Genomic DNA, 13,792 nt, shown 5'->3' on the forward strand with positions numbered 1-13,792 from the left:
TGTGAGCCAGAGAAAGCGAGAGAAATAGATGATACACAAAGAGGGAGGAAACTATTGGTGCAATTTGTAATTACAGAAATTAACTATATAATGAGGACAGTGTAATTATACAGCCTGTCTAATTGCTACTATTACTGAGGGGAAACGATGCAGCTACAGTACAATTAGAGGTGTGTGTTTGCGTGTCTCTGCGAGTGTGTGCCTGTTCTTGTCTAATTGGAGGAAATGTGAGCAAAAAACAGTTGTGTTAATGGCATGTTTGTGTGTGACTGTGTGTGGCTCTGCCTACCACAATGTGTACTGCACAGTCCAGCTAAGGCATAATGGTTTAAATAGTATAATAAGTTGGGCTGAGTGTAGACAGTGGTGCCAATATACCCACATTTTGGCACTTTTCTCAAAATCCATAAAGGGCCACTCAACTGATTTTACACATAAAGGTTAGTAAATAATGTTTTCTGTTTGGTTTGGAGATCACAAATCTATAAGAAAAAGCCTGAGTTACAAACTGGGAGTGTGGAGTTTGGAAGATGTGGTATTTATAGGTATAGACAGGTATTCTCTGATGAAAAAACACTATTGATTGCATTATGGGAAATGTAGGATCCAGAGTTTATAGAGCTTAACTCATATTAGAGGAAAAAAGTCATGAGATCTCTGCTGCTGCATAGATTTTGACCATTCTTTTCAAAATCAGTTTCTTATGAGTCCCCCAAATTAATGGAAGAGCAAAATTAAATAACTGGAATACCCCTTTAATATGAGGAACATACAGTTTTGAGTATGTAACGTGTTCACATTGGAAAAGTGACAAAATTACACTTGATCACAGTGGATAAGCTACAAAAACAAAGTTACAGATTGTGGCAAGACAGAAAGAGCTAGGAACAAAAAAACATTGTTTTCTTTGCCCAAGAGAGAAAAAATAAAATAAAATCAAGCTAGCTTTTTCTGAAGTTTTCAACAGCATCTCACTGTCCTCATCAGTGGATAAAGTTTTCTTAGTTGTTGTAGAGATGGCTCCGTTATCACATTAAAGATGGTCTCTGATATTGGATGTGCATGACCTCCTCTGATCTCTTGGCTGATGACTTTGACACCTTCCCAGATGATGCTGTGACCAGTTTTGGTCTGGTTTTCACAGACAGCTGATGTTGTCTGTTGCTGGTGTTCAGACCAGACACTTCTCATCCACTGATGATGAACATTAGATGTGATAGAATTTCTGGGAAGTTGGTGGATCTTGAGTCACATTTTTGTATACTAACTGCAAAACACATACTTCATGGCATAAGAATTTCGCAAAGCATTAGATACTTACTTTTGTTACTTATAAGTTTTTGATGTTACGGACGCATTTTCTGTATTTAAAAATACTGAGTTTTGAATATATAGTATAGTAGTAGAATACAGTGAACAATAGCTCACTGTAAAACAAAAGTGTCCCACTGAGTGTGCTCATATTGCATAAAACGTACATTGTGAGCCATAATGTAAAGCCATAGTGTCAGAATATATATATTCCTAAGGATGAATCCATTGGGATCCTTTGATATCATATCAACCATCCGCTGTACAATCTGAATCTCTGAGTGATATCCATACAGTAGCATACTTATACACAGCCATGGCCTTGACTGTGCTATACACATAGTGAATTGTTTTGCCTCTGTGTTCCAAGCTTTTCTTGGCCTTGAAAGAAAATACCCGCTGTTTTGAAGAGTAGGTGTGCAGGTACAGTAGTTGTGTTGTCCTGTGCATTAACTGGAAGTGCAGTGGAAAGACAGATGCGGTATGGTGCTTACACCACAATGAGAAGCGTGTCTTGTACAAATGTGAACCGTAGCTGTAAATATATAGAAGCCTGCAGCAGCTACGTGAAGGTCATGTGAAATTGTGAGGCACTTGACAAACACAGTGAATTGCAACATGTACCAGGTGCAAACTGCAGAGGGTACTACGGTCTGAGTTATCTTGAGCATTTCTTCCATCAGATTAGGCTCTAATATCTGGAGTATTTTATTAAATGTTTGGAGATTTTTACAAGCAGGTCACACAGTCTTGGCGAGGCCAAGGCTGAAAATGCAAGGCTAATTTGGACATCAGTTTGGACAAGTCTAGTACCCACAATGCATTGGCAGGGTTTTAAGTGTGATGCATGACTTTAATTCCGTTAGTGGAATGTGGTCAGAGATCCAGCTGAAAGGGGACAGGATGGAGAGGAGGGGAGACCAGGGGAAAGGGACAAATGTTGAAGGAATAAAAAGAAAAAAAGGGGAGGAAGGAGGAAGGAGAAGAGTCTGAGGAAAGAGAGAGGAGGGGGGTTGCATTCCTCCACACTCCCTCTTGTCCGAGGGTTTTTGGACAGGGCGAGGGGCAGCAGAGAGGGAAGGAAGGTGGAGGGTGGAGGAGAGGAGAGGGATGGAGCCAAGGGGAGGGGCCAATGTGGCTTTTGTCTGCTTCCCACGTTTCAAAGCCAGTCTTGAAAAATGAATAGACAGAGGAAAATCAATTGCATGACCTTCACAGAGAGAAAGAGAGAGAGAGATTGAGAGAGCGGAGGGTGGGGGGGTGGGGGGGGAGGGAGAGAGAGACAGATTATGGAAGGAAGGAGCAAACGAAAAGGAAAGGCTGAAGGGGGGAAAGTAAAATGACCCATGATGTTCATTCCCATTTGGTGTGTGTCTGTGTTTGTGTGTGCACCTATTTGCTCAGTGCATGCAAGGACTAAACCCTTTTCATTTGAAATCATTTATATTTCAAAACCTCTCTGTATTGAGTAAATTTTTCTTTGGGGGACAGTTTTGTTTTTTCTATATTTCTCTACGTTTTTAAATGTCCCGTTAAAGGATAGTTCCAGTTTATGTCCACTGCAGCCTTATTTTTGTTGCTTTATTGTGGCAATCATTTCTATTACTTACGATAACACTGCACTCACCACTAACACTGGGAACACAGCGACCATGCTAAAAAGCAACCTGACAGGATAAGAAACACAAGTGGTTAGATGATCAGACAAGTTTTGAACAGGCTAACAGTTTTACTAGATTAACTAAATCACTGTATTTGGGTCATCAGTAAAACTGAAAGTGAGGGCAACTACAATGTCAGAAATCACCCATCCCTGCACATGAAAACTGTGTGCACACAGTTTCGGTAAGTACAGTTTCTTAAACATCATTAAAGCCCCTTTCACACATAGTTCCCAGTAAATTACTGGGATAACCTTTCAGGCACCACTTCACTATTCACACATGTAGCTACATTCAGGAACATTTCCAGCAGTCCAGCAGATGGTGGTTGCATACAAACTGCCATAAAATTCAACAGAAGAAGAAAATGGGGCAGGGCCCAATATATGTGTAAGTGGCGGAAGACGTCTCTTATTATTTTCAGGAACAGTGCCAATGTTCTTGTAATGCATTTTATATTCAACAAGTTTGCAAGACAAATCACCGGCAAAAGCATCGACAAGGCAACTGTAAACAAGTTGCGGATTCACATACGTCATCACCGGAGTCTTGTGATTGGTTCGCTCACTCCATGTGAAAACGTCTTTTGTCAGACGGATGTAACCTTTTACGTGTTTGTCCCTGCAATGTTACTGCTTTCATTCACCACACAGCCATACCGGCATTTTCCCTGAAATGTCACTAGGTCTTGAAGTGGGAAATTAGCGGTACAAATTGTGATGGATGTTAACGACTTCTAGTTCGCTGCTCTCCTTGGTTTAAAGTTTCAAGTCTTTTGCACATCTGACCATGATGGTGTGGTTGTGTGTAGTCAGATGTGTACTCTCTTGCACCTGTAGCCACGCCCAGCAGTGATGTCACTGTGTACTGAAACATCCTGGAGTACACGTGTACATCACTGCAGCAAAATGAAAACAGTGGAGGTCAGCAAAAACAGGATTTTCAGCTAATTTTAGGTTGCTCATTAAAACCTGTGATCATCTTTTTGTAGAGCCTGGCTGCTACTGGTTTTTTTCAGGCCAATTCTAATATTGATATTTGAGAGTAAAAAAATCCAATAATGACATATTGGTTGATCTATTGAAGTTTTCAATAAAAAACGTAAAATAAACAAATATTTTTGATAAGGATCTTTTTAAATGTAATTATTAAAGATTGGGAGCAAGATATATACTAAATTTTACAGTTGAAAAATAAACTTGACATGTTCTCTGTAATGTAATGGAGACACTAAGTTCTAAGTTACCTCAGACATACCTTTGTCATTTCTACTGCAATTTCTCATCCAGCATATACGTGATACAGGATATCTGCGATAAGCTGAATCACATAAAAATCTGCTAATAATATTAGCCATGTCGATATAATATATGTGCTAGAGCCGATAGCCAATCCTATAAAAAAAAGATCTAAGTTGTAATAAACCAGAATTACCCTTAAAAGCTTCCATAGTTTGTGAATTTGAAATTAAGCAGTCCAGCTGATTCATTTAAGGTAATTTTTTGAAAGCATAAATTCTCTCTTTCTGCAAATCTGGAGCAACTGAACTTTTAACAGGTGCAGTATGGCAGCTGGAGAACCCCACAGTCTTTTACAAGGTACAGTACAATGACAACTCACCGCCAGCAACAGGGCCAGCTGAAGTGTTTTACTGTCTCTGTTAGTGAGGTCAAACACACCTCTCTCCTCCCCAGTGCTGGTGACATTGACTTTCATTCCGCCTCCACTCACTCCCTCTCTCCCTTCTCTTTTCTTTCATTGCCACCGTCGTCCTCACCTCCCTTCAGTCTCCCCCCACCTCTTCACGTGTCTCCCTGCGTCTGCCTCCCCTCTAATTCACAGTGTTTAAAGCAGCCGGGGCTTTTAAGGGAAGTTAATTGCACTCAAATTATGTTCGACCGCAAAAGGAGCGCAGGAGGAGAGACAGTGAGATAGAGGAGAGATAGAGGGAAGGAGGGAGGGATGGATGTCAGAGTGAGAAGATAATTGCGCCAGAGAAGGATGCTGCGATTAGGGTCACTCTTTCACTCTCAGCCAAAACGTCACATTTGGATGATTGTAAACAACTTGGCAGGTGATCAGGTTCCTGGTTTGAAAGGGTGAAACTATGGCGGCGGAGCCAAACTTAAGAGACAAAGACGGATAAGAAGACAAAGAGAGAAGGGGGCTTTAGAAAAAGAGAGAGGGGGCCTCTGTGTCTGTTATCTGTTTGGTTCCCATGGTAACATCCTAACCTGGTTAAAAAGGTTGACAATGTGGGGGAGGAAAGGAAGACGGTGTGTGTGTGTGTGTGTGTCTACGTGCATGTTGGTAGGGGTATGTTTGGGTGTGTGCTCGTGTGTGTGGCCGTTACTCATGGACTTAACTGGGACTAAATTATGTATTAGACAGAGGTATAATGAATATCATTCAAATGAAATTTCTATCTTTTCTTCTCGTGGAGCGCTGGGGAGACCCCGAGAATTGACCTGCAAGTCAGACTATAATTAACGTGTCTGATCGCGCCCCGTCCCATTCTGTCTCCTATTCCCACAATGAAATTAAACCTTGCAGCAGAGTCCTGGGAAGCCAATGAAATGGGAGTGTGACAGAAAGGAATGATCAAAGATTTCAGGTGCACACACATACACACGCACATATTGCATGCGTGTACACACTGCAAGCACAAGGGCAAAATATGTCCGAGTGTTCACATGAACCATTTTAAAAGATTATTACAATTTGGGTCTTATTTTCTTGGTTTCGCAAGATAACATTGCACTCTGTACTCACCAAAGTAATTGCTGAGATTTGGGAACATGGTAACAAAGTTACAGCAAAGTCAGACAAGGCAAGAAATGAGTCATCAGATGATGAGAAAGGTTGTAAACAAGCCAACAGTTTAGCCACATTATCTAAACCACTTTATTTGGAGGTAAAAAAGAAAGTGAGCTCATGTTGACTCACAAAATATTGCTAACAATCCCTTCAGTTAGGCCAGCATTCACAGGTATAGATGGCAAACTAGATTTATGTCAAGCTGAAAACTGTAACTAATTTCTTAATACTGCCACTTTTTAATTACCTTGCCAGGCAGCTGGACTCATGAGATCACAAGATGATGTGAGAATCCATCTTCAGCTTCAAGTTATGCGCTTGTGGCCGAACCACCAGTGGTTTGGACCAATAAGTGTCCTAGAATTACTGGCAGCTATGGGCATGGTCGTGTGACGATAGCGAGATGCGATAGCCCATAATAGACAGTGATAGACAGTCTGCCAAGTATTTTTTGAAAGTGCCTGCCCTTTTCCAAACAGTTGCCAAGGATGTCTTCTCACATGGTTCTGTGTAACAAACCATCTGGTGCGTCAGGTTAACTTTTTAATGAATGAAGGGACTCATGGTGCATTTACTATAAGTGTTGGTCAAAATATGTTTTCTGCTTGAAAAAGCTGTGTGTGTGTTCAGTATGAAAGCTGCTGGAAGATAGTTTAGATTTCTACTAGCGCCTCCAAAATATTCAGTATATAAATGGTGTGTTATATATATATAACCCACATCGTAATTTTCACCCTCAAATTAAAGGTACCCTGTAGAGCTTTTTAATCAATAGTAGCACTACAGAGCAGTGTTTTTATGAGTGGGTTGCTGCTTCCTTTTGTATCATGCACACACTCATGGACGCATGGTAGCACACGCTGATGCGATACACATTCCTGCCGCCAGTTTCATAGTTTTTATTCATAAAATCTGCTCTGCAAATGTTTTATGAGGCAGGAAATGCATTCAGCACTCAAGGATACACACAATACATTTGGTGAGATTCATGGCACAATTTTTATTACAATTCAGGCACTACTTATTCCAGATAAAAATTGTGTGCACGAGCAACTACGGCAAGTGTGATAGATCAAATTTAAACCAGGAGGTCAGTCTATAAACTGTGATGGATATTTACAAAGGACAGTTTGGGTGATAATATTCTCTCTTACAAATAAGTGTGGCTCACCTGGATTTGTTTAAAACCTGTATGATCATCAAACTTCTTGTGTTTCTTGCCCCATCTCACTTCTTTTCAGTGATATTGCTGCATCCCCATTTTATTATTCCTGATAGGAACTACAAAATAAAACAGCATACAGTTTGCCTGTCCAATGAAGAATCATTACCAACCTTTTGGGTTTCATCACATTTGCTTTAGGTAATCTGGCTTAAACGTTGTTTAGAAACTGTTACTTGCCCTGTCTGACATTGGTTGTAGTGACATTGATGAGTTCCCAGATCTCTTAAGTAGAATGAGGGCCAAACCTACAAAAATGAGAGAGAAGTAAGAATCAGATTGTAATGAACTGGAATTATTTTTTAAATGCTTAATTTTAAGCCACTTAATCTAGTTTATAATTTGGCAAGATTTTGTAAAAGTCATAATATGTAAAGATACAAATGGAGCCATGCAAGGTACTCGCTCACACACACACTCACACACAGACACACACACACACACATACATAGAAGTAGGGGTTCACAGCCCCACTACAGAGGGATCTTTGTTCTAGGGGTGAGATACCAACACCGCTGTGAGACTCTCTCTCTCTTCACATGTGCACATGATTGTGCATGCATCCACACACACACACACACACACACACACACACACACACACACACACACCAGGTCCAGTGTTTTGGTTTCCTGGCCGCCCTATTGTACCCTGGCAGTCTTTTAATAAATGGTCCTCTGTGTATTTGTGTGAGTGTGTGTTTAGACTCATCCGTCAGCCCCCCTGGCCTCATGTCACATCCAGCATTTCCTTCGCCCCGCTGACACCACTCAGCACTACTGATCACCCACCATCACCTCCACTCCTCCAGGGATCTGTGGCATGAAACTCCAGACACACACACACACACACACATACACATAGTCCATGTACATATTTCTTTAAATTCTTGCGATATGCACATACTAACATCCCAGTGTATGTGTGTCCTTTTTGATTCTTTCTCATATGGTCATGATGGGGGTCGCTTCCTCCAGACTCCCCAGCGCCTGCAGCTTCATCGTAGCCCCACAAGGGAGCCTGACAGGCAGGCAGAGAGCGAGATGGGCTCCCCATCCCCCTCCAGGCAGTGACTGGCTAGGCTGAAGGGTCCCAGCACCAGACCCCCTTTCATAGCCTTGAATGGACTTGCCTTATTTATATTCACACTCTGTCACACAGGGGGACCCCAATCTCACAATGCCACTGTGGCTTTGTCCGGCAACTCTGTATTTATGTGTGTGTGTGAGTGTGTATGTGTGTGCGCGGGTATTTGTGTTGTTTAATCGGAGGGCATGTTACCGCTGTGTAGTCGGTGCATGAGAATTCATTGCTGTGTGTATTCCTGAAGTGTGTGTATGTGTGTGTGTCTATAGCTCTAATGGAATGCCTCCCTCTTCTATTCACCGAACCCACATCACAAGCAGGCAGCTGGGCGATATATATATATGTGTGTGATTGTGTAAGTGTGTGTGTGCGTGTGTGTGTGCGTGTGTGTGTGTGTGTGTGTGTGTGTGTGTGTGTGTGTGTGTTCCAACCCTCCCTCTGTGTTCAGTTGTAACCCAGAGCAGCGCTTTCATTTCATCATAACGTGTATTGATTTCCCTCAGCCTCGCAGCGACACACACACACACACAGATATCCGATGATCCCTAAAGTCTAGCACATAGACTCACACACATGTACACATTCATATGCTCTTTCAGACACACACACACAAACACACACATAGTTTGTCTTTGCTGGATAGGGAACATGGTGTTCAAAAGCAGCCCTGTTGGAGTGAGATTAGTTCTCACATATGGTCCCCACTTTTGCAATCACATGCTCGCAGGTGCGCACACACACCGTCACATACTCTTTCTGACATAAAACAGTAAATACGGCTGATTGCTAAATTAATCTTCCACGTCACTGCAGCCCCTTGTGCCCGCGTTTGCTTGGGAGAAAGTGATCACTCTCGCCTTCCTTAGTGTTTTCTCATTTTCCCTGCCGTACCCTTTCTGCTTTTCTCATACCTATCTTCACCCCCCTCCTCCCCTACCTAACCACCTCCAACTCTATTTGTATTGTAATTGCCTTGGTAAACAGCACCACTTTGGCACTGAAGCAGCTCTGATAGCTTGTGTTTGGGATGCATTAAGAGTGGCGATGCAGACACCATGAGTGTGTGTGTGTGTTTGTTTGCGTGTCTGGGGGAGATTGAGTGGTGTGCGTCACGTAGAACCTCCTTAAGCTCTGGGGGGGTTTTTTTGGTTTTTTTAGATGAAACCATTTTGGTCGATTTTTCTGTTTATCGGCCATGATTGGTTCATTTTCTATTTCAGAGCAGATTTAAATATGTCACAGAGATGCAACATTATATCAAAACCCCACTGCTGAACAAGTTGTACTTACAAATCACTGTGTATAATTATTAATATCTCATAGCTGTATTAATCAAGTCCAAAAGTGGAGTCATTGTAAATGTCCACAGAGTAAATATACACAGCTTTTCTTGGAGTTTTTCCACCTCTCATATTCATTTCCTTGTCCAAAAAAGTGAGCTTAAGTGTGTAAGAAAACAAGACCCATCATTTCATGCTGGGATTTTTCTTACACTTCAACAAAGCAGATCTTTGGAAAGTGTTTTTATATCATTTTATTAAACAACAAAGCTACTATATTTTCCTTAGATATTTAGATATTATTTGATTTAACTCCAAGAAAATTTGTTGTCTCTGCAGTATGTACTAGTTTGACAAATTTGTTCTTAACATGGCAAAACAAATTTTGTATTTGAGTGGCAACAGTGACCAGGAATCTTGTAACAGTCCCTTCATAACAGCGATGTCATTAAAGTCAAAGCTTTTGTACATGGAGGTTTGTCTGCATTGTTGATTATTGAAATCAGCTTTATAGTCACAATATGATGATGTTTGTTATTTCTCTTCGCAGTAAGACGATCAACTCATTCTCTGGCCACGGACATTTTTGAACAGCACCTAGGGGCGCACCTCCTGCAGGTAACAACCAAAACTCACACACCCCTTTTCTGCCTATTTCATGATTATACTGATAATAAGTAACTTCTCATAATTGACGTAAAAATGCTCTCTTTTTTAATGTTTATTATTTTTATGGCAAGTGGATCAACTATTTATTGAGCTTATCAGTGACTGAAACATGCTACAGTTAGGGAATCACAGTTTGCACCAGCTTTACTCTTCCTCCCTCAGTCTCTCAAACTTACATTTCCAAGCAGACTCCTAATACATGCACACATGTGGACACACACACACATCTCATGAACCTCAGATGCTCGGACGATATCGTTGGCTGCCAAAGCATGCCTCCCTTTTGCACTGACAGACGAACAGAGCCTGAGGGGGGATTCTGGGGCAGGAGGGCTGTGGGGATGACAAAATGCAGGATGTAGAGACAAAGGCTCAGAGGAAGTGTGAGGAACGTAAAACTGCAGATAGTACTTGTGGGCTACAGCAGGAGGAGGCTGAAGGGGGACAAGCTGGTTGGGACAGTAACCAGAGCAGAGGGGGATAAGGAGAAACTGTGAACATTAAAGAGAAAACAAGTATAAGTGGGAACAGGTGGGGAGAGAGAAAAAAGAGGGAATAAAGGTGGAGAATTTAGAATTGAGAAGGTTGTGGTAAAACAAAGAAACGTTACATATGTCTGCTCTCCTCCAGCCTTTTAAAGAGGAAGGGAGGCTTAGGGAAACAGCGCTGATAGAAATCAAATTAACGCTCCAGAAAAACTGTATGATTCTTTCCTCCCAGCCGTCCTCCCGCCGTAATAGCCTGATAATTGCACTTTAGTTCTCCGACATTCAGGCGGCTGGTTTCTCCTCGCCGCGACACACGACGCCCCACACCCTGGCCACACATTTGCATACTGGATGTGTCAGTTGCATAAATTACCACTGCCACTTTAAGCACTGGGCCGCCAAAATAGCAATCATTCTTCTAGAGCAAAGTGGCCCTGGTCTCTGTGTACGTGTGTGTGTGTGTGTGTGTGTGTGTGTGAGGCTGACGCTGTGTCGGCTCACTCCTGGATGCTTGTTATGACGATTAATATTATTCTCTGAAGCAGCCCTCTCTAATGGGCTGGCTGTATACCTTTCACTTCTCATTAGAATCACTGCAGGCTGTAATGACTCTGGTTCTATCTGTGTCCGTACTGGTGTCTTGGTGTGTGTTGGTGTGTGTTTGTGTGGTCACAGATACAGGACGAAGCTTTGGTTCTGAGTTCATTACAGCTGATTGAAACAGCTCTGGTCTATAAGCTCAGTTTCTCATTTCTCTTTGTTTATGTATGTTTGTGTGTGTACATCTAAATACCTAAGTGTGTGTTTGTGTGTACATGTGGCATTTTTATGTCTGGGTTGCTCTCTGTGTGTTTAGTAATGCAGGTCTTGTTGACAGGTGTTGTGTGTAGCTGTAGCCTGCATCTATGGGAGTTGTTTCATGTCTGTTCGCATTTATGCATGTATGTGTGTGTGTGTGTGAGTGTGTGTGTGTGTGTGAGTGAGTGAGTGCACTTGTGAATTGAGAGAAGGCCGAGGGGTGACGGGTTGTTTGTTCTCTTGCTCATTGTAATTTGTTCGATACACGCTAATTGCTCTAATTTGTCTGTCTTGTTTCTGTTTGCCTTTATGTGTGCATGTGTGTGTGTGTGTGTGTGTGTGTGTGTGTGTATGTTTGTGTGTGTGTGTATGTGTGTGTGTGTGTTTTTATATGTGCACAGTCTCTGGATGGCTTTGTGTTCGTGGTCAGTCAGGAGGGACGGTTTCTCTACATCTCAGAGACAGTTTCTATCTACTTGGGACTCTCACAGGTAAGACAAACTCATCACACACATACACACACATACACACACTAGAATAATCCTTTGTATACAAGTGCATTTGCACACGTGTACCTATCGTCTGCTTTCATGTGTCTGCGTGTGTGTGTGTGTATGTGTGTGTGTGAGTGTGAATATCTTTAACTGCACTCTTCACGCTCATCTCTGGAGTGCAACTCTCACGGGCGCAACGCTACTCTCTCTCTACCTCTCTCCACCGCCCTCTCTCCCTCTCCAGGTGCTCACCTCTGTTGATTGCCTGTGGCCTCTTGTACTGTGAATGTTAAGTCCTGCCATTTTGCCCAGATGCATAAATAATAACAGTAATTACTGGCCCAGCAATCAAAGTGTCGCCCCAGCGCGCTGGGCCTGTCTAGGGGAACAAATCGATAGGCATCTTAAAAGCCACATTGATTGTAGGGAGGGGGAAAAACACCAAGGGGGATGGGAAGATAGATAGAGACAGCCGGAGAGAGAAAGAGAGGGGGAGGGAAGGAGGAGAGGTGTGATAAGAGAGGGATGTTTTGAAGTAAGAAGAATCAGTACAGCATAAGAGGGAGAGAGAGATGTAATTGAGTGTTTTTTTGAATGTGGAAATTTGCAACATTAAAGGATGAGTTCAGATTTTTTCTAGTTTATCTTAGTACAATACTCACATGCCATTTGTAGGCTAAAAGAGTAATCAGTCACTGTAATCATTCCCCTTGACTATACAGGCTTCAACGTGGCAATTTCCTAATGTGACTACAATATAAGTGTTTGTTCGGTGTAAAAGTGTGTTTTAAAGTTTAGACAAAGCTAATATGAGGCTTAAGCAGTCTGAATTAAACAAATCAAGTGGGTATTTTCCTACAGTTTTCTTAAGAAGTTCATTCTTTGTGTTTCCACGGACAGTGTTTGCTTGCTGAGCCATGGCAGAAAAAAACTTCCTGGTAGCTGCATGTGGGTTTGTTTCCAGACACAAACAACAGATTTACATGACTACAAGAACTAAAAGTGAATACCCACTTGATTTGTCTAACTTACATTTGCTCATATGAAGCCTCATATTATGTTCAGCTGAATGCTTGTACAGTTGATTTTGTTTCCTATTTCTTGGGGATGTATGGACTGTCCTGCTGTAGACAGTTGCACTGGAGGTTTTGATTTATAGTTCAGCGTCATGCATTTCACCTGATGATGGCACACCCGCAACACCAGATGAATGTATTCTACATTATCTGGCCACATCTTTCTTTAAATTATATTCCCCACAGTAACTGTGGGTTGTGTGTTTGCATTCTTTCATCAGATTTATGATACAAAACAACAATGGGAATGTTAACATTGCTGAATAAGAGACTCCTTCAAGTGCTACAGTACAAAGTGCAATAACCATTTTTGCGACCTCTAATGTACTGTAAGAGTAGAGATGTTTTTGTTAGATTTGTTTTACTGAAAAGCAGCAGATTATTGAACATTTTTTCAACTTGCTGCATGTTGTCTTCATTCTCAATGATCTCCACCAGCATTGGAAATTTATCGAAGAAAACACAAGCAGCCTAAGCTGACCAATCACAGTTCTTGCAGTTTTCTAGTGTAGACTTTGTGGAGATGCACATCAGCTGTAGCCTATGGCGGCTATGTGGCACCACCGCCTAAACCCCTTAACATGCAACTATGAATGCAGCTTAAAACTGAAGTCATGTAGGAAGGGATCTCCTCACAGCCAGTGTGAAGAGGAGGAATGAGTACAGCAGAGTGTGGTATAACATAAAGACGTAGAAATACAAATCTGTCCTGTAAGCAGACCTAATGTTGCGTGCTGAGGATTCAATATGTTTTTGTGAATGTAAGAGCTGTTTGGGGTTTCCTTCAGTCTTTACCCACACACATGCACACTCACATCTACAGACTAAAAATACAAGAGCAAAAAAAGTTAAGACAGCCAACCAAAACAGTAAGATAGAGTGGTGAAAGC

At 41.8% G+C, this 13,792-nt stretch overlaps 1 protein-coding gene across 4 annotated transcripts in view; it reads left to right on the plus strand.

The window, feature by feature from the left end:
- npas1 (neuronal PAS domain protein 1) overlaps nucleotides 1–13,792 on the plus strand; it is a 63,908-nt gene that overhangs the window by 38,981 nt on the left and 11,135 nt on the right. For all 4 annotated transcript variants that reach the window (XM_044354666.1, XM_044354665.1, XM_044354667.1 and 1 more), the window contains 2 exons: nucleotides 9,928–9,995; nucleotides 11,734–11,823. In XM_044354666.1, coding sequence (XP_044210601.1) covers nucleotides 9,928–9,995; nucleotides 11,734–11,823 — 158 coding nt within the window. The remainder of the gene's footprint in view (nucleotides 1–9,927; nucleotides 9,996–11,733; nucleotides 11,824–13,792) is intronic.

Source organism: Thunnus albacares, chromosome 6 (genome assembly GCF_914725855.1).
Source record: "Thunnus albacares chromosome 6, fThuAlb1.1, whole genome shotgun sequence".
In the NCBI taxonomy this organism is placed as follows: domain Eukaryota; kingdom Metazoa; phylum Chordata; class Actinopteri; order Scombriformes; family Scombridae; genus Thunnus; species Thunnus albacares.